The 25395-nt window shown below is 36.8% G+C and overlaps 3 protein-coding genes and 1 long non-coding RNA gene across 4 annotated transcripts; 3 read left to right on the top strand and 1 right to left on the bottom strand.

Moving 5' to 3' along the window:
• Positions 1–101: 101 nt before the first annotated feature.
• On the bottom strand, positions 102–1450 carry LOC128245087 (uncharacterized). Its single transcript, XR_008263051.1, has 3 exons — positions 1381–1450; positions 616–743; positions 102–310 (listed from the first exon to the last, which is right to left on the bottom strand). It is a non-coding gene; the product is annotated as an uncharacterized LOC128245087 (long non-coding RNA).
• A 4065-nt stretch (positions 1451–5515) lies between these two features.
• Positions 5516–11862, top strand: LOC128245076 (zinc finger protein 236-like). Its single transcript, XM_052963278.1, has 2 exons — positions 5516–5605; positions 8083–11862. Exon 2 carries the CDS (start codon positions 8097–8099, stop codon positions 10461–10463), a length of 2367 nt encoding a protein of 788 aa, XP_052819238.1. The 5' UTR covers positions 5516–5605; positions 8083–8096; the 3' UTR covers positions 10464–11862.
• A 3841-nt stretch (positions 11863–15703) lies between these two features.
• On the top strand, positions 15704–19625 carry LOC128245085 (calmodulin-A-like). The gene is made up of 6 exons (XM_052963301.1): positions 15704–15792; positions 16337–16367; positions 16711–16854; positions 17416–17542; positions 17821–17936; positions 19420–19625. The coding sequence occupies exons 1-6, from the start codon at positions 15790–15792 to the stop codon at positions 19446–19448; spliced, it is 450 nt and encodes a 149-aa protein (XP_052819261.1). The 5' UTR covers positions 15704–15789; the 3' UTR covers positions 19449–19625.
• Positions 19626–23591: 3966 nt separating this feature from the next.
• Positions 23592–25181, top strand: LOC128243959 (E3 ubiquitin-protein ligase TRIM71-like). Its single transcript, XM_052961981.1, has 2 exons — positions 23592–24225; positions 24856–25181. The coding sequence occupies exons 1-2, from the start codon at positions 23592–23594 to the stop codon at positions 25179–25181; spliced, it is 960 nt and encodes a 319-aa protein (XP_052817941.1).
• Positions 25182–25395: the final 214 nt, after the last annotated feature.

The following is a 25395-nucleotide window of genomic DNA, read 5'->3' as shown; positions in this document are numbered from 1 at the left end:
TGCAGAGATAGCATTATTATGTCCATTTTTAAAAAAAATTTACTTTAAGAATCTGTTTTGAAGGCTAGATTTGGCATTAAATTCAGAGTACAGCACTTCACTATTGTCTATAAGATGCTTATTTACACCTGATTTGCTATAAATCTCACTCATTGGAATCATTTACACACAAACAAGCACTACAGAGTTGACTAACATCTTCATTCTTCTGAAATATTGGATTCAGAGCTGCATCTCCTGGATTCAGATTGCAGGACTACCGCCTGGGGAAAAGGCCGCAGCTAACTGGAGCTTATTGGCACATCATGATCTGCAAGCAAGACACAAAGGCAATGTTTTACACAAATAAAACTATCTGCCACTACTGTTAAAGTTTGAAAAAGGCCTGTAAACACTCTTTGAGGCATACACAACCTTTAATATAGTCATAAATGTGATAAATATGCAGAAAAGTTCATGAATTCAAAGATTTTCAGGACAAATTTAATAGAATATATAGTCTTTTGGACATTTTGCAATCAGTTTTTAACAACTCAAAGGTAAACCTCATCTTATTGAGTACCCAGATGCATTTTGCAAGCATTCAAACCAGACATGCTTAGAATTTCTTCTTACTTGGAGATGGTATTCCTTTCTTGAAAATCCTTGCCGAGAGCCGGTATGGAAAACCACAGAGACCACAGTTTTACCAGCACTGGTTCTTGTCCTTGAAAATTCCTCTGAGGCTACAGCAACCAGGCTGGCTATTAAAATAAGCAATAAATTAGGGTTTTTAAAACATTTATACTGTATTAAGGTTGTGTTTTTTAATGCATTAAGGGAAAAGGCTCTATTCTTTATGAAAGCTGCTCACTTTTTATTTATTTTGCCTTGGAGAAATGTCAAGTTTTTCAATGAATAAATTGAATAAATGAATGAATTAATGAATATATATGAATGATTGATAGAATGAATTAATGAAAGGTGGCATTATTTCTTTAAAATTGGGATCTCATTGTGTTGCTGTGATTGTTAAAGTATATGTTTTCTTGTCCATAAGCTGAAAATCATATGCACACTAAATAAAACATCATTCTGCATCCTATGTGCAGTAAGTTTTGTTTAATTGCTTATAGAATTTGCAATTATTGTAATGTTTGCTTAAAAGAGCAAACAAAATGTGTGAATAGATGCACAATACAGACCAAAGACTGATACAAGTCAGCAGTTTCATTAGAAAATAATATTATTATCAAAGCCACATCAGAAATGATTGACAACATGAAAGAAATTCATTTAGGAATGGAACAAACAGTCTCAATGGGCTTTTATGACCAAACTGTCTCACTTTGTACTTCAGTTTGGATACCATTTTCTAATATATTATCTTGAAGTACTTACAAATTACAGCATGTTGGCAAACACCAAGTACAGCTTGGCCTCTGGTGGGCAGCTTGGTGGGGGGGGGGGGTCTTCAACAGACAGTTCCTCCTGGGTCTGCTTCCTATGTTAAAAAAATCCCTCCATTTATACTTTGGAATTGAAAGTGAGGCTTTCATTCATTAGTTACCATCATTTGGAACTATTTCCAAACATTAAATTGAAAGTGAAAGTAGTTTTTTTTAAAAATGTCAAAAATATATAAGAAAATTATATATCATTAATTTATATTATGTAATATAAGATTTTCACATTTCATACTCAAACACCAATATTCTATGGCTAAGCACTGTCAACTGGCCAAATTTCAAGTAGATAGCTGTATAAATTAAGAATTTATAACAATTTAAAATAGGCCACCCCTCCAAAAGCTTCCTCTATATCAGGCGTGAGACCACAGTTATTTTTACTATATGTTTCATATAGACACTAACCTGGCTTTTGACTTTAAACACACCCCAATTGAAAAACAAGGACATGGCATCTCTAGAACAATTCAAGACACAAAATATAATCACAAGAAAACACCATGTTGACCATTGACCCGACTGTCAAAATTGAGTTCAAATACATAACCCTTCCGCCAGGGAGTCAATCGGCTACAAACAACTAATTTTCAGACTTCCACAAGCTATGATTTTTCCAATATTTACATTGAAAACTATCAATTTCTGCAATAGAGTGTCAAATTCAGTCAAGTTCTCTGCAAAAAGAACATTTTTTGCATCTTTTTCATTCAATTTTAATAAAATATTGATACTTGAACACAAGCACTCTTTGTTTCTGTATTCACATCCGGATCTTGGTCAACGGGGGGCAGATAACTGTGGTCTTGAGCCAAATATAACTACTGTACAGCTTAAAAGGGGCAACACGTTTGCTATGTTTATTAAGCGTCGGCTTTAAGCGGATTTTAATACTTTAGTATACAACCTACTATATTCAGCCAATGAATTTGCAGAAAGGCACTCATTAAGTGCAAGGCTTAATTATTAAAATCATTCTGAACAAGAATTTCTAATGTATTGATATTAACAGAAATAACAAATAATCAACAAATTGACCACAATTCTTAAGGTGAACGACCTGGGCGGGCATCATGTGGTAGTTTAAACACTGGAACATCAGTATGATGACAGGGATTGTGAAGAATGACTGAGTGTGGTCGTTAAAATTGGGAACTGTAATTGGATAATGGAGAAAAAAATGTGTTTGTTTAGAAAAAAATAGCAAAGGACTAAAGAAAACCTTCCAATAAAATGCTTTAGCAAAGATGCAAATGTATAGCCGCTTTTTGCGATTATTTTGAAAACAGTGGGTGAGTAATTGAATTGGATTTTTTTTATTGATTTGACTTTCTTTAACTTGAGAGAAGCGATTAAGATATGTTTATGTCAATGGTTGTTATTGTTTTTGGTCCATTTAGTTTACTGTTGTTTGCCCCCCGGAATGGCATCTATAAGTTAGATGACTAGATCTTACTTCTATTTACCCGAGAACACGATAGATGGCTGTGTTCCATCACTTGTTCTCAGATATATACGAAACAAAACATGTATGAGAAGTTTTCATCGCAATCTGCTGACGAATTATTAAACCATGATTTGACCGTTGATCAAAAACTCAGTCAAACAAGTTTAATATAAAGGCAGATTAAACTACATGGATAAGCCGGCCATTACGCGGCTTGTCACGAAGAGACTAAAATCCTGTAAAAAATAGTTTTCATATCGAAATTCCGTGATCACTGTGATTTTGTACATTATGATAACAGTAACTGACCGAAGAACGTAACACATAATTGTATACTTGGTTTATATAAAATACCTCCTAGTGTAGTTTGTGACTTCGTCGCGGTTTTCCTCTTTAACCGTTTTTAACTATGGACGTTTTTATAAATAACAGCGGCGCGGGCGATACTTTTTCCCAGTCCCGGTCTCCTCCGGTCTCTGTTTTCCAAATTTTATAGTAGCTATCGGGCGTGATCAAAAAGGTGTTAATGACCGCGGGGGGGGGGGGGGGGGGGTAATAGGATTACAAAAGATTACAGTTGATTAAAACATTAGATATATTGATGATAATTATGTCACCATTTATTTCATATTTTATATCAATATAACATATAATAAATTTAGACAAAGATAAAAACATGAACTATGCACATGTACTAAAATTAATGTCATGAATAACAAACACATTGTGTGTGTGTGTGTTTTTCATATTAAATTCAGTTATAAGTATACTATTGATAATAGTAATACAAAAAGAAACAATGCTTGACTACATGTAAATCAAATTTGTTAGTTAACTCAGTACTTCAGGAATTTTATTATTTTTCTTTTGTTTAACTATTGATTTTGTTGCAGCAGATGCACTTCCACGACCAGTTGCCTTATGTATTTCTGCCAACTGATCGTCTAATTTTAATTCTTATGCCGACGCATTTCATGTGGAATCTTGTCCTGCATGTTCTATTTTCGCAAATAACTAAATTGTCGACGAGTTCTGGCATTTCACATGAACAGAATGTTTTAAATTTGAAATTCATAGGGATCGCGATTTTTCATTTTCTTTATGAAACGGATTTTTTTTCTAGACAGCCGACTAGATGTTCCCTCATTTCATTTACAACGAAATTGACATTTGTATTTACATAGCCATTCTTAAAACAAGAATCCACAGCATTAGCAGTTGCAAAGACACCACAGGCATGTACATTTGGTTGTTATAGAAGTCGTGGAACTTTTATAAGCTGAGATTTGTTACTTTTTATAAATTAGGAGCATCGTAGTTCCACCGATCATGACGACTTTAAATAAAGATTCTTGTATCTTGTAAGTTATATTTCATTTGCAAAATAGCCTTCCAAATATTTCAGAAGTTTATTTATTATCATTTTATTTTGTCAAGGAACTCTTCATAACAGGTTTATGACAATACACAATAATGTCATACCATGAAAGGTGTAAATGCGTTATGCAACGCGTGTCAGAGATTAGCGAATGTCCCTCGTTAAGGGCATGATGAACGGATTAGCCAGTTTTTTATTACACAAGCACGGCTACTGTTCGGTTCATACCCTAAAAATATTGTTGTTTATTATAAAGACAATTTTATAGAATAAATGATTGTTATGCAAAGACTCTTATAAGCTTGATTAAAAATAATACGATGATAACATATATAACCAAATTCAAAAATAAATAAAATAATCAGCATCAGATTTCTTAAACAGCTTGAGTTTTATTGCAAACTTCAAGTTGACAAATAAAATATATTCGGCTAAAGTTGTGTAATAATGACGAAGGTATTCAAATGTTTTCAATGTTAGCGAATGGCACAAAATTATAAACGAAAAATGGAGACATAATGTGTTGATTACTTAAGAATGGCGCAACTTCAACTAACACTATTCATCTAGTAGCTTTAATGTCTAAGCACACGCATACTTACTATAATATGATGTTATAACATTGCAACTATTAGCTCCAGAAAATGTGTTTTTGTACTTTTTCTCCATTCATTGATTTACTTGTTTACATGCTATGAACATTGTATAATGTTTTACGCAATAAACATATCGTATCGTATCGATATGAGTCGGATATGCAAACATGGAATTTTTCAATTGTAATCATTAATGCTTAAAAAAATATAATGTCTGGAGGGGGGGGGGGGGGTAAACAAAAAAGGAAGAACAATAAACAACTTTGACATAACATAATTTAAAAGGTGCAATTCTAAGTTACTTCATACTCTAGCCGTCCTCAATCTTTTATGCAAAAAACATGATCATTTGTACTGCCATCGCATCTTTCTCTACACCTTTAACACGAATTGCATAAATAGTGTAGACCTATAACAAATTGCATAAATTAAGACATAATGTTCATATATTTTATACCATTTTGTTACATATTAAAACAAATAAGATTGTCAAAATCGTGTTATAAACATCAGCAACACAATCCGTTGCCTGGGGCCATAAGTTATGAACCGGGAATTATGAGACCGGATGAGACCGGATTTTACGAGGAGAGACCGGGAAATAGTATCGCCCCAGCGGCGCTTAAAAAACGAGTAGCTTCCCTTAGTTAAAAAATGCCATTTTAAATACTAGCTTGGAAATATGTGCTTCAGATATGTTTAGAAGTATAAAGTCTACATATTAAGAGTAGCGTTTCTGGTAAGCCAAACGTAAAGCCATCTATCAATAATTATATTTGCTACGAATACTTATGTATACACTTCTTCTCATCCTTGTTGTGTACCTGAAAGTGAAACTCCACTTCAAACTTCAGGTCCACAGGTCTTAGGCATTTCCTCTTCACGGAAGTCAGACAGACAGATAGATAGATAGATAGATTCTGTGTTCTGCTGTGGTGATCTGCCTGAAGTAGTACTCATCACATCTGGTGTACCCCAGGGCTCAAAATGACACAGCAAAATCTGTAAACAAATTGATATTTATCGGCAAAATGTAAAAAAATGGCAAGTATTATCAGAAAAATATTAAAAAAGATCCACGCTGCCGGTACACCAACAATATTTTCCGCCTTTAAACAGATGACATTTACAAATGACCGTTGTGATTCCCAAATGTGTCATCAGTTCTCTTTCGTGTTCCACATCCACATCCAATTGTGTGCCCTTAATTGAAAATGAACTCACACAGTCAACTCCGTCTCTTCAACCCTATACTTTATCCACACAGTCAAGTCAGTCGTCTCTTCAACCTGATCATAAACAACCTTGTGCAGGTGTCATTACACCAATTCTTCCTGATGCAAACACTGTACCTCAAGGTCAGAAAAAATTGAAACTCAAGTTTCAAATCATACAGGAATAGGAAGTTAAAGTTGTAAATCAAGAATCTACAAAGCTGTTATCTGTAACTCTTTGCATTTTATAAATATGCAATTATCAAAGTTTCATTGGTGTCTATTATCCTTTTAATGTAAATACAGACACTTAAATCAGGCTGTATGTTTGAGTATAACACTATTGTACGTCAGTACTAAGATTTTAATGTTTTGTTAATTTTTCACAATTTTAAACTTTAACGCGCTAAAATTTCAAAAGAAAATGCATGGGCTGTTTCACAAAAAAGTAAAAAAAAAAACTGCTTGTTTCTTAATTTATAAAAAAAACAAAAACCCAAAGTTTGCATTCATTTTATGATACTGTCATGTATCTCGCCATAAATTCTTCTGAATGTGATATATTTCCTTCTAAATGACCTCGAACAATTGGAAAATGATTGGGATATGGATTTTATTCTCACCAAATTCCAAGTTTTGCACATTACAAGGAACATCATTATTCTGGAATCAGTATTTACTTCTTGACCAAATCATTCATAGAGTCAGTTTCCAGTGCTAAATATCTTGGTGTGAATTTATATTCCCTGACCTCAGCTGGAACAATCATATTTCAAAACCACCAATGGAAAAAATACTTATGAAATTAGAAAAGAGATGTAAAAAACAAAAAAGAGAGTGTCATGACATTAGCTTTTAAAAATGCACTCTCACAGATATACCATTTTTACATTTTTTTTAAATTTTTGTCTTAGAATGAGCAAATTTTTGCGTAAATATCTGCAAACTACATGTAGTCATAAAAGACTGCTGACAAAATATGAGATCGGAGATATTCATATTTCTATTCTAAAATTAATGTTTTATGGCTTAAAGTGTTCTAAGGTTTAAGAAAAATGCATAAACATCAATTTTTGGACTTCAATAATAAAAAACTGTGATCTAATTTTTGTCAGCAATCTTATATGACTGGTTTCCATGCATTTTCACATAAATTAGCTTGTTCCAAGATTTTTTTTTAAAAGTTGTCAAAACGACCAATTTGTGAGAGCGCAGCTTTAAAACCCTCGTCCGGCCACAGCTAGAATATACTAGTACAATTTGGCACCCACAAAAAAATTCAGATAGCAATAGTATTAAAATGGTTCAATGTCTGACTATCTGTTGGGTAGAACATGACTTCTCTCCTCTCCAGTGTTACAAAAATGCAGGAAAGTTGGCGCTCACTTGAACATTGAATTTTTGATTTGCAACTCATAATGCTTTACATAAATACCATCATCATGTTGCAATTAATATGCTATCCTATATCTAGACACCAATACCAGTCTGAGTACCCACTTTTAGAAAATTCCAAGTAATTACTGACTATCATTTTCACTTTTTTCTCTGTCAGTTAAACTTTGGAGCAGCTTGCCAAACCATATTATCACTATCCCACCCTGTGACATATTCAAGGTGGCTGTAGCAACCATTCAGGGGGGGGCAAAGGGTGTCAAACACAGCTGTGTTGTAGCAGATACTGATTGAGTTAGTGTGACTCTATACATCACGTTAGGAGTCTTTTTACAATTTTTACTCGTTGCTGGGAAAAAGTTATAGCTGTAAGGTCCTGTTTATGGTTTGGGTTGATTGCTGTCAAATATTGGCTCCCATTCCCAAGCAATCCAGTCTACATTTTTCCCAATTGCACAAATCCATCCTATACCAATATTGAGTCACAGTTCTTAATAGTTAAATGAAATGTTTAATGCCATTTAAAAGATTATTAGGTAGTCATAAAACCACTTGCTTTAACATGTATTGAACAGCAGAACTAAACCTTTTTAATGTCTATTTTCAGTTTAATAATCAAGAATGGCACAAATGACCTCAATTGTGTGCAGGATTTGTGATATTTCCTTCAACTCTGTGGAACAGTTGTTTAAACACAAGGCTTATCATGATCAAGAGAAGTTGGCAAAGCCTGACAGTGTTCTACAATCAGCAGACAAGAAACTTATCAGTCCAATGACAATTCCTAGTCACAATGCTGTCAATAAAATGAATTCTTTGTTCTCGTTGGAAAAAGTGAAACAAGAGCCGCTTGAAATTAAAGGAAAAAGTAAAAGTGCAACGAAAGTTCATCTGGTTCAGCCAAAAGAACATGTGGTTCAGGCTTTTGGGACAACTGTACCCAGGTCAGGAGAAAAAGGTTTGATGATAGAAAATGGGCCTAAGATGATTATTGCAAAGCCATTTAACAGACAAACTAATCAAAATTCAGAAAATATACAAAATGGAAGGTTTAAAGAACCTACCAGTAATAAAAGCCCTGGAATTTCTAGTCCTGTTTCCATGACAATCAATGCAGATTATTTTAAGGCTTTTGCACATGATGATTCAATCAAGAATAATAAATCAATGTCTCAAAAGATGAATATTGCAACCGCATCAAGTTACAAGAGGAAAGGTACTCCAGTCCATCCTAAATTAGTTTCAGAACAAAATACTGATGTTCTACCATTTAAAACAAAAGTTGTGTCGATTGATGCCAAAAAAATAAAAGTTGTTATAGAAAACACAAGACAGGGCTATGGTGAGAAATACCCTCTTATAACTGGAAGCAGATTGGAGGGTTATTTTTGTCACACTTGCAAGATGGCATTAAGGACTATAAAAGAAATGCGTGGCCATAAAATGGAAAAACATGAGCCTGATAACAGAGACAGGTATAGGTGTGGCTTCTGTTTTGAATGTTTTGACACACAAGATGCAGTTCAAGATCATATGGATGACTTCGGCAATGTATATCACCCTGCAAATATGTCTAAAGAAGGGGAGAAAAAGTTTTGTGAACGAGTGTTAAATGAACAGAAACAGAGAAAAATAAAGGAGAAAAAGGAAGCAGTTAGATTGTCGCATATTGATAGACTGAACAATGTTGATATGAGAACGCCAGATCACAACACAAGTAGTGCCACATCAGGAAAACTAATATCACTGCTAAACAGAGCCATGGAAGATGGCCATGAAGCAATAGTTGTAAGAAATACAGGTAAAGCTGGAGAAGTGCCAAAAGTTGTAATTATGGAAAGTATGATAAAGGAGGAAAATTTGCTGTACAGTTGCAAATACTGTAGAGCAACATATAGCTTTGAAGAAGATTACTTAATACATTTAGCATTGTATCATATTCCTAGGGAAGAATTACCCAAGTTCTCATGTGAGGTAGTGAACTGTGGACAAATCTTTGGTACAGAGAAGTTGCTTGAAAAACACATTCTTGGAGTACACGTTCCTATGACTATGCCAAAAGGCCAAGAATTGACTTATGTCAAGGCTGTGCGCTCAGGAAAACATGTAGAATTTAATAGAAGACTTGTTGATGAAGTCATTGAAACTGATAGTTTTACAGAGACACATGTTGATACAAATATTGACAATCTGAGATGGCACTACAGAAAGGTTCCAAATGATGTTCTTTTGACAGAGGCTAACATTAAGCAGCATGAACCAGATGACTACGTTGAATTCTACAACTCAGATGAAGACCAAAATGAGATCATGGATGAAGGCATTGAGGAATCTGATGATGACGACTTTGAAAACCAGACTGAAAATGTGGCGGAAGGGATAAATGATGTTGTTGAATCAACTTTGGCTCAGGAAGGGGACAAGTTGAAAGTGATTAAAGTTAGATTTCAGGGAGGCAAACGTATAGTTCATGTGATAGGCCATAAAGATGACTACAAACAAGAGGAGTATCAGTTCTTCCACTGTCCAAATTGCCCTAGAAAATACCTGAATACTGCAAATTTATCCATGCATATGGAGCAACATAGTAATGAAAAAGTATTTAAATGCCCTTTCTGTTCAAGAGTTTTTAGCTTTATGTTTAATCTTCAGAAACATAAGAAAACACATTATCAATATACAATAAGACATAGAAGGTGTAAAAGTGTAAATAATTTTTGTCAGTATTGCGCCAAAGCTGGTATTGTAAACATTGATAATCACTCGATACTGCACACATATACGAGAGGTAGATTCATGTGCGATGGATGTGCTAGATTGTTTCATTCGAAAGTGGCTGTAGAAATTCATAGAAAATACAGTTGTGGTCGCCAACTACAGATTTCTGAAGAAAAACCAGATTATTATTTTGTGTACTTTGACGATCTTCTAAGCAACGAGAACAACGAAATACAAATCCCATTTAGTATGTCATATAAAGAACACTGATCTTTCCTATGATGACATACACTTATTTGTTTCAACTATTAAACCAGACAAATTCAGTTCATGTAAGGTCATGCAAGATTGATTCTATTTTTAGCGTCATCGTCAGTCAGACAAATTTTAAACATAACAAACAATTACAAATTAGAAGTTGAGCCAAAAACTGAGATTTAAGGAGCAGACATTTATACACAGTCAAGAAAAATTATACGACTTTACCATTATTTTTTTCAGATCAGATTTATTTTGAGTCTGCAAGATAGCAACAAGTACAACATAAGCCTGTGTAAGCTTTTTAACCGACTAAGGAAATCCGCTTAGAATGGTCTTAGAAACTATAGGATGTTTTTTATTGCTTGGAAGGCAGATTGAAGCCTGGCGCCTAGAATAGAATCAATTTGACCCAATCAGTCTGAGTATAAGATTATTTCAATATTATAAATTCAGTTTTATTCACAAAATTGTGCCTTTTCGGGGGATAAATTCTTGACCACCTAAACTTCTTTTAAATACTACATGTACTTCACACATTGTAAACAGGCCAGTAGTGCTCTGAGTGGTGTTTAACAATTTTTCTATTGTTCGTGCGTTCATGCAGTATAAACCCTTGGCTGCGATTCTGCAAATGCATGAAGCGCCCTTAAATTGTATAATAGCGGCCGAGCGTTCGTACTGCCTAAACGCACGAAAATAAGAATCAATCCTTATATTCACAATATCTAGATTTTTTTTAATGCATGACCCAGGTGAATGAACACCATAGGAAACATGTAATCAAGACGGCATTTAATTGTACATGTGTGTTACTATATTTCGGCATGAAGTAGATCGTAGTAAAATCTCTATTTGCGGGGATTCATTAGCGTCCAATCAGAGCGTTGCTTTCATACGAAACTCAGCATACAGAGGTCACGAAAGGTCGATCGGTGCATGCACAAAGATCGCAATATTAATCGTACATAAAATCATGTGCGAATGTAAATATTGTGAAATATCGTGGCACGCATGTTCACATTTACGATAGGTGTATTGTTCCTCAGATTTAACTGGTAGATAGGTTAAGGTCACGTGCGGGGTGATGCCAACAGGGTGTTATATGTTTTTCATGTATTTAACATAATTGTGCTCAAAAACCTAAGCTGGTATCCCATGCCTCGAGCAAGTCGCAGGTTATAGGTCATGGTCATTTTTAAGTGCCAATGGTCAAATTGCTTGTCCGTATTATAAATGTCCTACATTGAATGATTTTGAAACTTGATCAACATGTTCTCCTAAAAACTCAATATATTTGAACTTATCCGGACTGTATCATTGTCATGCTTAGACGTATTTGGCAATTGACATTTGTATTTCCGGACAGTTGTTAAATTAAACTGTGTATTAATAAATATAGTGTGCTCTACTATAGACCAGCAGCGGCATTGACGACGTTTTTATTCCGCCCGCTTAATTCCTTCTTACAGAGAATTAATAAAGCCCCTAAACCGTCAATGTCTGTAGAAGTTAATGAAGGTCTGTCTGTTTCCATTGATTGCATTAAAGCTTGTCCCCGCCGTCACACGAGATAGATTTGAGGGCAATTTCGAGTCAAATACATGTATAAAAGGATTTACAGAAACAAAGAGTCCGGTGGCGATATCCTAGCTTTTTGTAAATCACTGATACACGGGGAATGACTTTCCTTTGTTTAAACCAGTATTGAGTAAACCATCTTCCAAGTGCTACACTCTTTAATGTCAAGCGCCATAGCTACTGGTGCCATATTTGAACGTATTTCAGTATCGGGTAAGACACGGCCGGGGTTTGAACCACGATCTTACGAACGTAAGCGAATGCTCAAATACTAGGCTATCGGTGCAGTGCCTCTAAACCGCCTACTGTAGACTAAGACCCAGCGCTGTTATCGTACGGAGTTGTGTGTATTTGGGGCTTAGTACGCACCACAGATGATATTTTTGAAGCGGCTGTCAGTGACGTGTCTGAAGAATTGGCATTGCCTCAATTCACGGAATGATTGAATTTAGATATAATTTGAGCGCTATATGGCGATGCTTGATACAGTTCAAGTACTGAGCACTATCATCATTTCTGGTGATCATTGTTTTACACAGATATAAAGCTTATCATATCCCTTAAATTAAAAAGGCAGACACTGCGTAAAAAACCCTTTCAGATTGTGTAAACTAGGTTACACATAAACTCTTATTCTCCATACAAAGTTGCTTTTGAATGTGCTAGAAACCAAAACGTAAAGAATTTGTATATAGTCCCAGGCACAATCCTATACACGAAGTTTATAGGTCCGTGACCATGTGAATATGTTAATTATGTCTTATTTCTATACAGTCTATACAGACTATCCATCGCGTAACAAATTTTAAAAGAGCTCGAAAATTGGTTAATCACGCATGCAGTAAGTATTGGTGAACCAAGTGCACCTGATGGTTACCGAATAATTTCACAGAGTAAACTTCCAGTGTCACTATTCTGCAAACGTACATATTCAACCTGGTAATTAATTTTAATATAGTGAGTACAATGGGAAGAATACATCAAAACATCAATTTAATCTAATTTGTGATTTTATTGTCAAAATATAGCGGTTTTTAACCGGCGCTATATTGTAGATGTCCAGCCCTGTGTCTATGTTTGCGATATGTTCACCGCTAGAATCGCATGCGTTGCGGTGCAACAGGGTTATTAAACAAAACAGCTGATGTAAGTCTGGATTTGGATCCTGCACGCTTTATCTTGTACTGTGGTATATTTGATTCACCTTTTCAAATGTGGGAAAATGTTACCAGATACTATAACGGCGCATGTTTGATTGCGCTTGGTAACTTTGAGGCTATGGGGTGTTTGAGCCGCACAAACAATGTAACTACAAAACTTGCCAACTTTGAAAACAGCCAAAAAAACTGGGTAGTACATTGAACATTCTTTCATAAAACTGGATAGTACATCGAACATTCCTTCATTAGACTTGGTATTACATTGAACATTCCCTCATAAAACTGGGTAGTACATTGAACATTCCCTCATAAAACTGGATATTACATAGAACATTCCCTTATTACACTTGGTATTACATTGAACATTCCCTCATAAAACTGGGTAGTACATTGAATTTTCCCTCATAAAACTGGGTAATACATTGAACATTCCCTCATAAAACTGGGTAGTACATTGAACATTCCCTCATAAAACTGGGTAGTACATTGAACATTCCCTCATAAAACTGGATATTATATAGAACATTCCCTTATTACACTTGGTATTACATTGAACATTCCCTCATACAACTGGGTAGTACATTGAACATTCCCTCATAAAACTGGGTAGTACATTGAACATTCCCTCATAAAACTGGGTAGTACATTGAACATTCCCTCATAAAACTGGGTAGTACATTGAACATTCCCTCATAAAACTGGGTAGTACATTGAACATTCCTTCATAAAACTGGGTATTACATTGAACATTCCCTCATAAAACTGGATATTACATAGAACATTCCCTTATTACACTTGGTATTGCATTGAACATTCCCTCAAAAAAATAGGGTAGTACATTGAACATTCCCTCATAAAACTGGGTAGTACATTGAACATTCCCTCATAAAACTGGGTAGTTCATTGAACATTCCCTCATAAAACTGGGTAGTACATTGAACATTCCCTCATAAAACTGGATATTACATAGAACATTCCCTTATTACACTTGGTATTACATTGAACATTCCCTCATAAAACTGGGTAGTACATTGAACATTCCCTCATAAAACTGGATAGTACATTGAACATTCCCTCATAAAACTGGGTAGTACATTGAACATTCCCTCATAAAACTGGGTAGTACATTGAACATTCCCTCATAAAACTGGGTAGTTCATTGAACATTCCCTCATAAAACTGGGTATTACATTGAACATTCCCTCATAAAACTGGGTAGTACATTGAACTTTCCCTCATAAAACTGGGTAGTACATTGAACATTCCCTCATAAAACTGGGTAGTACATTGAACATTCCCTCATAAAACTGGGTAGTACATTGAACATTCCCTCATAAAACTGGGTAGTACATTGAACATTCCCTCATAAAACTGGATAGTACATTGAACATTCCCTCATAAAACTGGGTAGTTCATTGAACATTCCCTCATAAAACTGGGTAGTACATTGAACATTCCCTCATAAAACTGGGTAGTATATTGAACATTCCTTAATAAAACTGGGTAGTACATTGAACATTCCCTCATAAAACTGGGTAGTTCATTGAACATTCCCTCATAAAACTGGGTAGTATATTGAACATTCCTTAATAAAACTGGGTAGTACATTGAACATTCTCTCATAAAACTTGGTAGTTCATTAAACATTCCCTCATAAAACTGGGTATTACATTGAACATTCCCTAATAAAACTGGGTAGTACATTGAACATTCCCTCATAAAACTTGGTAGTACATTGAACATTCCCTCATAAAACTGGGTAGTACATTGAACATTCCCTCATAAAACTGGGTAGTACATTGAACATTCCCTAATAAAACTGGGTAGTACATTGAACATTCCCTCATAAAACTGGGTATTACATAGAACATTCCCTAATAAAACTGGGTAGTACATTGAACATTCCCTCATAAAACTGAGTAGTACATTGAACATTCCCTCATAAAACTGGGTACACAATTGAATATTCTCTCATCAAAACTGAGTAGCTCATCTGACAGTCTCTTATCAAAACTAGGTTAGTAATTGGACAGTCTCTCATCAAAACTTACAAAATTGCACAGTCTCTGGGTGGGTCGTAGGACAGTCTCTCATCAAAACTTACAAAATTGTACAGTCTCTGGGTGGGTCGTAGGACAGTCTCTCATTAGCACTGGGTAGAACACTGAACATTCTGTTATCAAAACTCGGTCGATCATTGGACAGTGTCTCATCTAAGCCGGATACATGGGGTATGACATGTACATATCAAACTGGTCATTACAGTGGATACATTTCATCAAAATAATTAGTCCATCTACCTATGCAACGGAACGACATTTCACTTGACCAATTTCATCTTGTCTTTGTTAAAGGTTAACTATCAAGTTTGTAGCTGATGTTCAATGCTTCGATTCTGCCAGCCACAATTCGTCAGGGTTATTTTGTTAAACCTCAAATATATGCCCCATATACCGCATTGCAAAAAGTGCCGCAATGCGACATTATTCAAGCGCTCAGTGCGTGGTTCATTAGTTATCAATAAAAAATACTTTCAATCGAAATCAAGCATTTATTGGCATTTTCGGATAGATCATCAAAGTGACATCTTCATCAATATGGTAAATATATTGATTACTACTATACGTTTATATAAGTTATGATGATTTTGTAGATTTTATGGATAATGTACATTGGAGTTTATAAGAGACCGAAATTAATAATTTGATTTTACAAAATGAAAAATATAAATAAAGGAAGAAAATATATAAATTTCCACGTATAATGTGTAAACATCCTTACGCCGTGTAAGATACGAAGCGTTCCGCATCTTAATCCTATGCAAGGGAAAGTCGGCTGAGACAGCCGCATGAGTTCATTCCCGTGTCTACAATGTTGCTGCCTCGCGGAAACCCTATTTATATTCAGGCCGTTGCATGCTAAAAACACACGAATTTAAACTTTTTCGCTCTTGTTTAATTGTTTACTTTTACTTTCTTTTTAAACCTTATAGCGCTTTTTTGAGTCCGTAGTGAGAGTCTCGGGTCAGTCCTTTTATCAATGGCTATAAATGGTACAGTTTTCAAAACTGACACCCTAAAATGTGGGTATAGATCAGCAAGACTTTCACGTTTTGTACCATGATGAATACTTTGTTTATTATAGGCAGAGAATTTGACTGAAGAACAAATCGCCGGTAAGTGTTTTAACCATTTATCATATCAACTGAAAAAAGTTATGCCAGAAATATAAATAAACTACTATTCACTTTATATGGCATGTATTTCCAAACAATTAAGCAAACCCGTGCATGTTTTATACTTAATTATTTTTTATTATTATTGTTTATTTTACTTTATTAAACCATTATATACACTGTTGACGCGAGTCTCTCTATACATGTACTAGTCACCCCGGACGTTTTAATCATGACTACCAACATAATACTCGAAAACAATTAATAGCCAAGGTGTTGCTACGGGGGTTGTTTTCGCCAAAGAAATAAACGTTTATAAATATGCCCTTCCGTCTGTTTTTAGAGTTCAAGGAGGCATTCTGCCTGTTTGACAAGGACGGAGATGGGACCATCACCACAAAGGAACTGGGAACCGTCATGAGGTCCCTGGGTCAAAACCCTACCGAGGCTGAGCTACAGGACATGATCAACGAGGTGGACGCTGACGGTAAGTCACGTTGTGCTATACGCGTGATTTTCTAGTTCTTGTTCGGCTCGGTCATTTTCATTTGGAACTCCTCGGTCATTTTTATCGAAAACAAGCTCGGATGTATATGGACGGTTTACATACTCCGAAATTGTTATGTTTAAGTCGGCTGTAGTTTTAACTTAGATCAATAAATACAAGCTAAATCACTACATTTAATTAATGATATAATTCAAACATTTACGAATTATTTCAACTGATGTACCGGCATACATCTGAGGTGTTTTCGAAAAAAATAGCCGAGGAGTTGTTATTTTAAAAGTACAATACTGAAGCCGAGCTAAATGGCATAGCCAACGAGGTGGACGCTGACGGCCAGTCATGTGGTGTAATGTTTTAACGCGTTGCGTTATATTGTGTCACGTGTTCCCTGGGAGAGAGAATCGACCGAGGCCGAGCTGCAGGACATGACACTGACGGTATATAAGCTGTTTACCTTATATTTTAACGATCAGTACATGTAAATGACTTTGCATTTCCATAGATACACTGCTATTTCGCGATTGCTATGTCTGTTGACAGGAAACGGAAGTATCGATTTCCCGGAGTTTCTGACGATGATGGCGCGAAAAATGAAGGACGTGGACCAGGATGAGGAGATCAGGGAGGCGTTTCGGGTGTTCGATAAAGACGGAAACGGATACATCAGGTGGGTGGGTCCATAATGGTTTGAAGGAATGGAGTAGTTAGGCGTCTCAGAATTCTGAGCAATTAAGCAATTCGGTCGGGCCACCGTAAAGTGATAAATATAGTTTTTTTGTTCAGTTAGGCAATTATCAAACAGTTTGTTTGGTAGAGTTCATGTTTATTTTTACTTGTTTATTATTTTGCACAGAGACATTGAAAGTCGTGTTTATAATTAATTGAGCATTATCACGTGGAAAACCGTTTAGTATTTTTAATCACATCTTGATGTTAACATTGTAGTGCTGCTGAGCTGCGTCACGTTATGACAAATCTTGGGGAGAAGTTGACGGACGAGGAAGTGGACGAGATGGTCCGGGAGGCGGACATTGATGGTGACGGGCAGGTCAACTATGAGGGTAGGAACCTGGGGTTTGTCTGGTTATAGACGGGGGCGGGCAGGCTCGTGTCCGGAGCGAATATAGAAGACAGGCAGGTCAGCTATGATGGTAGGTGTCGGGGTTAGAGTGGATATGGACGGGGACGGGCAGGTCAATTATGATGGTAGCTGCCCGGGGCCAGGAGCGGATATAGACGGAAACGGGCAGGCCAATTGTGATGGTAGGTGTCGGTGTTAGAGCGGATATAGACGAAGACGGGCCGGTCAATTTTGATGGTAGGTGTTGGGGTTGGAGCGGATATAGACGAGACGGGGAGGCCAATTATGAGGGTAGGTGTCGGGATTGGAGCGGATATAGACGAGACGGGGAGGCCAATTTTGATGGTAGGTGTCGGGGTTGGAGCGGATATAGACGAGACGGGGAGGCCAATTATGAGGGTAGGTGTCGGGGTTGGAGCGGATATAGACGGGGACGGGCAGGCCAATTATGATGGTAGGTGTCGGGATTGGAGCGGATAAAGACGGGGACGGGCAGGTAAATTGTGAGGGTATGTGTCAGGGTTGGAGCGGATATAGACGAAGACGGGGAGGCAAATTATGAGGGTAGGTGTCGGGGTTGGAGCGGATAAAGACGGGGACGGGCAGGCCAATTATGATGGTAGGTGTCGGGATTGGAGCGGATATAGACGGGGACGGGCAGGTCAATTGTGATGGTAGGTGTCGGGATTGGAGCGGATAAAGACGGGGATGGGCAGGCCAACTATGATTGTAGGTGTCCGTGTTGGAGCGGATATAGACGGGGACGGGCAGGCCAACTATGATTGTAGGTGTCCGTGTTGGAGCGGATGTAGACGGGGACGGGCAGGCCAACTATGATTGTAGGTGTCCGTGTTGGAGCGGATGTAGACGGGGACGGGCAGGCCAACTATGATTGTAGGTGTCCGTGTTGGAGCGGATGTAGACGGGGGCGGGCAGGCCAACTATGATTGTAGGTGTCCGTGTTGGAGCGGATGTAGACGGGGATGGGCAGGCCAACTGTGATTGTAGGTGTCCGTGTTGGAGCGGATGTTGACGGGGACGGGCAGGCCAACTATGATTGTAGGTGTCCGTGTTAGAGCGGATGTAGACGGGGACGGGCAGGCCAACTATGATTGTAGGTGTCCGTGTTGGAGCGGATGTAGACGGGGACGGGCAGGCCAACTATGATTGTAGGTGTCCGTCTTGGAGCGGATGTAGACGGGGACGGGCAGGCCAACTATGATTGTAGGTGTCCGTCTTGGAGCGGATGTAGACGGGGACGGGCAGGCCAACTATGATTGTAGGTGTCCGTATCAGAGCGGATGTAGACGGGGGCGGGCAGGCCAACTATGATTGTAGGTGTCCGTGTTAGAGCGGTCTAATCGAACACATCATTTCTGATCGAGTCAAAACGAACACTAGTACGAGTGAAGCTAAAACAAATCAGTATGCTAGGTGAAATTACACTTAGTCTTTTTTTTCAGAGTTTACGAAGATGATGACCCAGCACTAAGTGATACTTCGACGATCATTCTGAGATCCAATCCTGTGATGTTTGTCAACATTGTGATTTCCGTACAGGACATTATATTTTTGTATATTATACAAAATAAACATTATTCACTTATTTGATAGATTGTGATTTTTGAAATGTTGTTGTTTTACAAAAATAAATCTGGTGAGAGCTACATTCAGACTAACATTTTGATTGACAAATTGCAGATTGGCAAATATGTGAATATTTATGCAAAGACCCACTGGCAGAACATTTGCCCCGAGGGTATTTCATGTCATAGAAACGCTCAAGAAACTATGCTCCACGGGTACATTTTTTTCGATTTTGGCGGAGATTTTTAGAAGAAATAATTGAAACAGGAGGAAATTGTTAGAAATACAATTTCAATTATTTTGTGAGTTTTTTTTCCGAATTTTCTTTTTATGACTAAAATGTTTGAAATACCATTTGGTGTCTTATTCAATGTAGGATTTAACTGTTTTCTGTACAACTTTAAAAACATACTGTACTTGATTCTGTTTTGTTTTAAAAAAAAAGCCCAAATTGCGTGTGTTATTGTTCCAACAGTCTTGCATTTGGAGAGAACACCGGTATTTTATACTGAATCCTTTTTTGGACTTCGCGAACATGCACCTCGCCATGTAAAAAACAGATATTTGTTTACTAAAATAATGAATATTCCCCATGTTTCAGTACTTTATATAGCTTCTCCTCTACCAAGTCGATCATGGATAAAAGATGCGCCAAAGCACCACCAGACAGTCGTGATAAAAACGTTTACCCGAATCTTGCATCTTTTTTTCTTATTATAACAGTACATGTACTTTTAATTATAAAGCATACCCGGCACCCCAGTCTATCATAGGTTATGATACACTGGGGTGCCGAGGATGACTATAAAGTAAAACTTTTAGGAACTCAATGAAAAAAGTGCACCCTCGCAACAAAATTGATCGCGTTATTTTCCCCAAACAGACTTATTAAAAAAAAGATGCACAGAAGTACATGTCAAATATCGCATCTTTTTTCATCAAACTTCGAATGAACTCGCAATAGTTTTCTTACACAAAGTACTACGAATTTAAAAGAAAAAAGATGCGAAATGTAACAAACATTATGTCATTTATAAATGTTTGTATGAATGAACATTTGGGCAATAAAAAACAGAAACCAGAACAAACAAAAGTCGCGTTGTTTTCTTGGTCAATTTATAAGGCGAGGAGTGGGGTCGTGGTGGCATTTATAGGATTCCGTAAGAACCAACTTGTAAACATACATAAATTCAGTCATAAGCGTTTACCGGTACAAGCTTTCATATCATCGGAATCTGAAATTTAATAATTTCTTTTTCAAAAGCGAAAGTAAAATAAATTTAAAATATCTAATGCTTATGTTTTCCCAGAACAACCTATTCATGACAATGAACATTCTACCATTAAAAATACATTTGCAACTTAACGACATTCCATTTTCCAAGTTGCTCATGTCTATGTTCAAGTTATAAAATCAATTTTGTATTTGATGTTGAAAGCTCCGATAAAGCAAGCGCGCGCCCCTTATCTTACGTTGTAAAACACCAAATATGCGCACAAATGATCGCAATGGAGAAAGAGCCGCAATGCGACGTTTTTAACGCTCGCAAAACAAAAATACTTTCAATCGGAAGCAAGCACAATATTTTTGCATTTTCGAACATATCACTGAATTGACATTTTTGTCAATAATTGAAACCTTGGAGCGGATATAGAAATGGACGGACAGGTCAACTATTACGGTAGGTAGCCTGGGTCGGAGCGGATAAAGACGTTAACGGGCAAGTCAACTTCAAAAGTAGTGTCTACTATGATGGTAGGTATCCGGGGTTTGATCGGATATAGACATGGACGGTAAGGTCAACTATGGTACGTGTCATGCATTGGAATGGACTCGAAGGGGGAATGACAGGTCAATTATGAGGTTGGGTAACCGGTATTTTTGCGTATTATAACTGGGACGGGTAGGTAAACTGTGGTGTATGGTACATAAGGTATGACAGTATGGCAATGGGGTTAGTCGGGCACTTACAGGGACATATAGTCCCACCGTGAAGGCTTGTGCCGAGGCGGACGGAACGGCGGTGAATGGCAACTGCACTAGGGCGGTATGTGCAAAGGATTGAGCTTGCACGTGTGACGAATATTCAGGGGGAGGAGGGGTGGGGGCATTAGAGAGATGGGTACGGGGAGCATGAGCACCCTTTTATCGCCTTAAGCCATGGTTACTGACTTTGTTTGAAAATGCTGCTCTAAACGAGCACAAGAACTAGTTCCCGGCTCGGAAATCGGACTAAAGCTTAATTCTATTACCTTAGAATTATAGCAGTGTTCGTAATCAAGCTTAAACAAATCAGTATAGCAGGCCTTTTAATATTTGTCTGTTTTAGAGTTGATGAAGATGATGGACGCAAAGTTATACTTGAACGATCATTCTGAGACTGAAACATGTGATAGTTTAAAGATTGTGGTCTTTTATACGGGACATTTTTGTTTCTTTTTTTTATTTGTTTTCCCTTATTTGATAGTGTTTTTTTTTTAAATTTAAATAAAGCTGTTGTTTTTTTTAATCAATGTTGATATTGATTATTATTTTTTTTGTATACACTCAGTCTAATATATTGAGTGGCAAAGTGCCGTTGAGCATACTCCTTTCTTTCATAAACCCTTTCTGACATAGATTTATACATTCAAATTGCCGATATACTTCAAATTCCTTCACGGCGCATTTTATATCACTGTTATCTTGTCTTATAATTGTGACCTCAGGCTTGACTACTGACATTTCAATTTTGATTGCTTGAATCCATTTCGGAGACATGTGTCTCAATGAAAGGCAAACAAGAGACCATCTTTGGCGTTATTGCGATGAGCATTTGAGAGTATGAGTCCGTGTGTTGGCTGCTATTCTGGTGAAGCTGATGATGTTGTCGGGGGCACCAATCCCGGGAGTCCTACGTTTTGCTTGTCATTCATGTTGGAGCTCCCTTGTGTGGATGGTGCATGTGATCAATACATATTGGGGTATATATATATTATATAGTTCATTGTTACTGGTCTAGTTATTTGCATATCCTTTTTGCATCCGGTTCCTCTCTCTTTTCATATTTGTTTGACAATGAGTGGTATGGGCAGGCGAGTTGCGTTGCGATAGGTAACTTGGCGGAAATTTCGATAATAGTAACTTGCTGCTTGGGTATTTCCTTGCACATTGGGATTTTATTTTGCATAGTATGTCTCTGGTATGGGAATTTGGTACAACTACTTTCAGAAGTATGCCCATTTACCGCCCCCACTATTTGCCCTTTGTCCAAGCATTTGCTGTAAACATTTCTTGTCTTTTTAAAACTTGTGTATTCCCATCACCGGAAATATAAATCGACTTGCAAAAAGCTTTTTTATCCCTTTATCAATTTATTTAGAACAATACATAGAAAGGCGAACAAAACATATATGACTGACATCTACAGGTCTCGTTTCGAATCGCGTTTGGCTTAATTGTGTTGTATTTAATAAACATAAGTAAATTGATAAAAAAAAACTTAAACACTAAAATTAAACTATTTCATTTAAATGAGATATGAAATATACAAAAGTGGGTTTTAATTCATTAAAATTAAAGGATTTTCATGGATGCAGAAAATTATATATCAATCTAATATGTGTAGCTTAGGCATGAATAAAAATATTTATCAAAAGAATATATGTTCTTAATTGCTTAACAACAAACATAGCAAAATGCATACAGATAGTGTCCGAGGTCTATCTGTATGCATTTTGCTATGTTTACCATTGTGAATTCTGGTGAAAGTTTATTTTTTTTAAACATACGACACAGGGATACGACATTAAAAAATAATTTATACTATATTTGCATTAATTAGTGTAATGAATACGAGTTTAAATTTTATGTACATATTATAATCTGCCCAATTAACTAACAAAAATAAATATTACAATCAATATGTTGATACCAAACTTATAAACATGCATACATTCGGTCCTATTATCGGATCCCGGAAATCACTACTTTCGTTTTCAAAGTCGAAAGTAGAAGAAATTTAAGATATCAGATGTTACAATTTTCGAGAAAAAACCTGTTTAAGAAATGGCTGAAAATGGGGGAAAAGTAGCAGAAACAAGTGATAATGCGGACTCCGTCGGAGGGAAAGCATTCGGAGTGACTGTGGATCGTGTAAAGCTATGTGACCCGTGTTTTGAGGAAGGAACCGAGGTCCTAGCGGCGAAGTTCTGTGTTGAATGTGAGGAAAATCTTTGTGATATTTGTGTTCAACATCATCGTAAAGCGAAGCCTTGTAAAAACCATGAACTGGTTGATACTGGTGCTTTAGGGCAAGGTTCCAAGGAAAAGGAGAGAAATGCTGATGTATTTAAATGCACGATTCATCAGGAGGAAATAACACATTATTGTGATAAACATGGTAAACTCTGTTGCCCAAAGTGTGTACGCGGGATTCACACCATGTGTGGAGACAGTGTTTGTAAAGTTGACGAAGCAGCTGAGAAAATAGAGGAGAGTCGGATTTTCAAAGAGTTTGTTGACAAGCTGCATCATTTGCTAGTGGATGCTCAGGGAAATGAAAAAAGAGCCACGGCAAAAATTGAAACGGGAATGGAACAGTTTCAAAGGCAAATCGAGTCTGCAAGAAAGATGGCCGATGAAGAAGTAGGAAGGATAAAAACAATAGCGTCGTCCATGGATTCCATTACGGAAGAACTCAGTAAGTGGAAAAATCTCGTTAAAAATGCTAAACAAGCGAAAGATTATGGGAAACTTTTCATTGCCATGAAAATTGCAACAGAGCAACTCGAATTCCATGACGAGTCTATTCATGCTCTGGAAAGAAATAACAAATGGAGCCTTAAATTAACGCATGAAATTTCAATGGAAATACCCAGGCCAATTCTTTTAAAAAAGATAATGCTAAACGAAACTTGTAACGTAAGAGACATATGTGTATTAGGAGAACATATAGCGGTTGCAAATACCTACAGAATTGGCACAATTATTTTGGTAAATGTTAGTCAATCTTCAACAGAAACAACTAATCCGGTAATAAAAACGACAGGAAAGCCATGGGAAGTGACTTCTAACTGTTCCGGGCATTTGTTTGTCTGCTTCAATAGAAAATCAACTATAATACAATACCTACACCCTCTGACAGACATAAATGATTTCACTAAGATAATGACCGACCCTCAACGGTGTTGCATTCGGTGTTATCGTGATGTTGTCAGAATTCAAGGTTGCAATCCGTACGCTTTACAAGAAATGGACGCTTCTGGAAATACAAGAATAAGACATAAAGAAGGTGTCCTGTCTAGCATTGCTTATGTAAATATACATTCAGCAATTGATGAAAAAACGGGGTCTATGTTCCTCATTGGCAAAGAACCATTTGGATTAAGAGAAGTCACCAAAGATGGCGAGGTAAAGACAATCGCTTTGTCAAAACCAATAGAAGAAGCTGGGGGAATTGTGTTGGAGTCTGATGGAACATTTCTGGTCAGCAGCGAACACAATATGAGCATCAAACGTGTGACGGTTGAGGGAAGTGTGGAGGATTTCATCACTGGTTTGGAGTTTAGCCCACATGGACTTGGCTTTGATAAGCAGAGGCGGTTATTGTACGTGGGTGGCATTGATAGCAATGTTATTCTCATGTATTCTATATAGCCTAGTGACGGACACAAGTTCGTAGGGGACGGATAATGCTCAATGTGCTTTCTTTTGTGTTTAACAGTAGGAAATTTCTTCAGAATGTTTTTTTACAAAATCTGGACTGGCTAAATATATTTATGTGGTAATCAATTCAAATATGTGTCGACTATAGGAAACGATGCCGCGATATATCTTCATGATTTAATTATTAAGTGATAACATTGTTTAA

Source organism: Mya arenaria, chromosome 8, assembly GCF_026914265.1.
Source record: "Mya arenaria isolate MELC-2E11 chromosome 8, ASM2691426v1".
NCBI lineage: Eukaryota > Metazoa > Mollusca > Bivalvia > Myida > Myidae > Mya > Mya arenaria.
The sequence above is the reverse complement of the archived record's forward strand: the minus strand, read 5'-3'. Positions and strand labels throughout refer to the sequence as shown.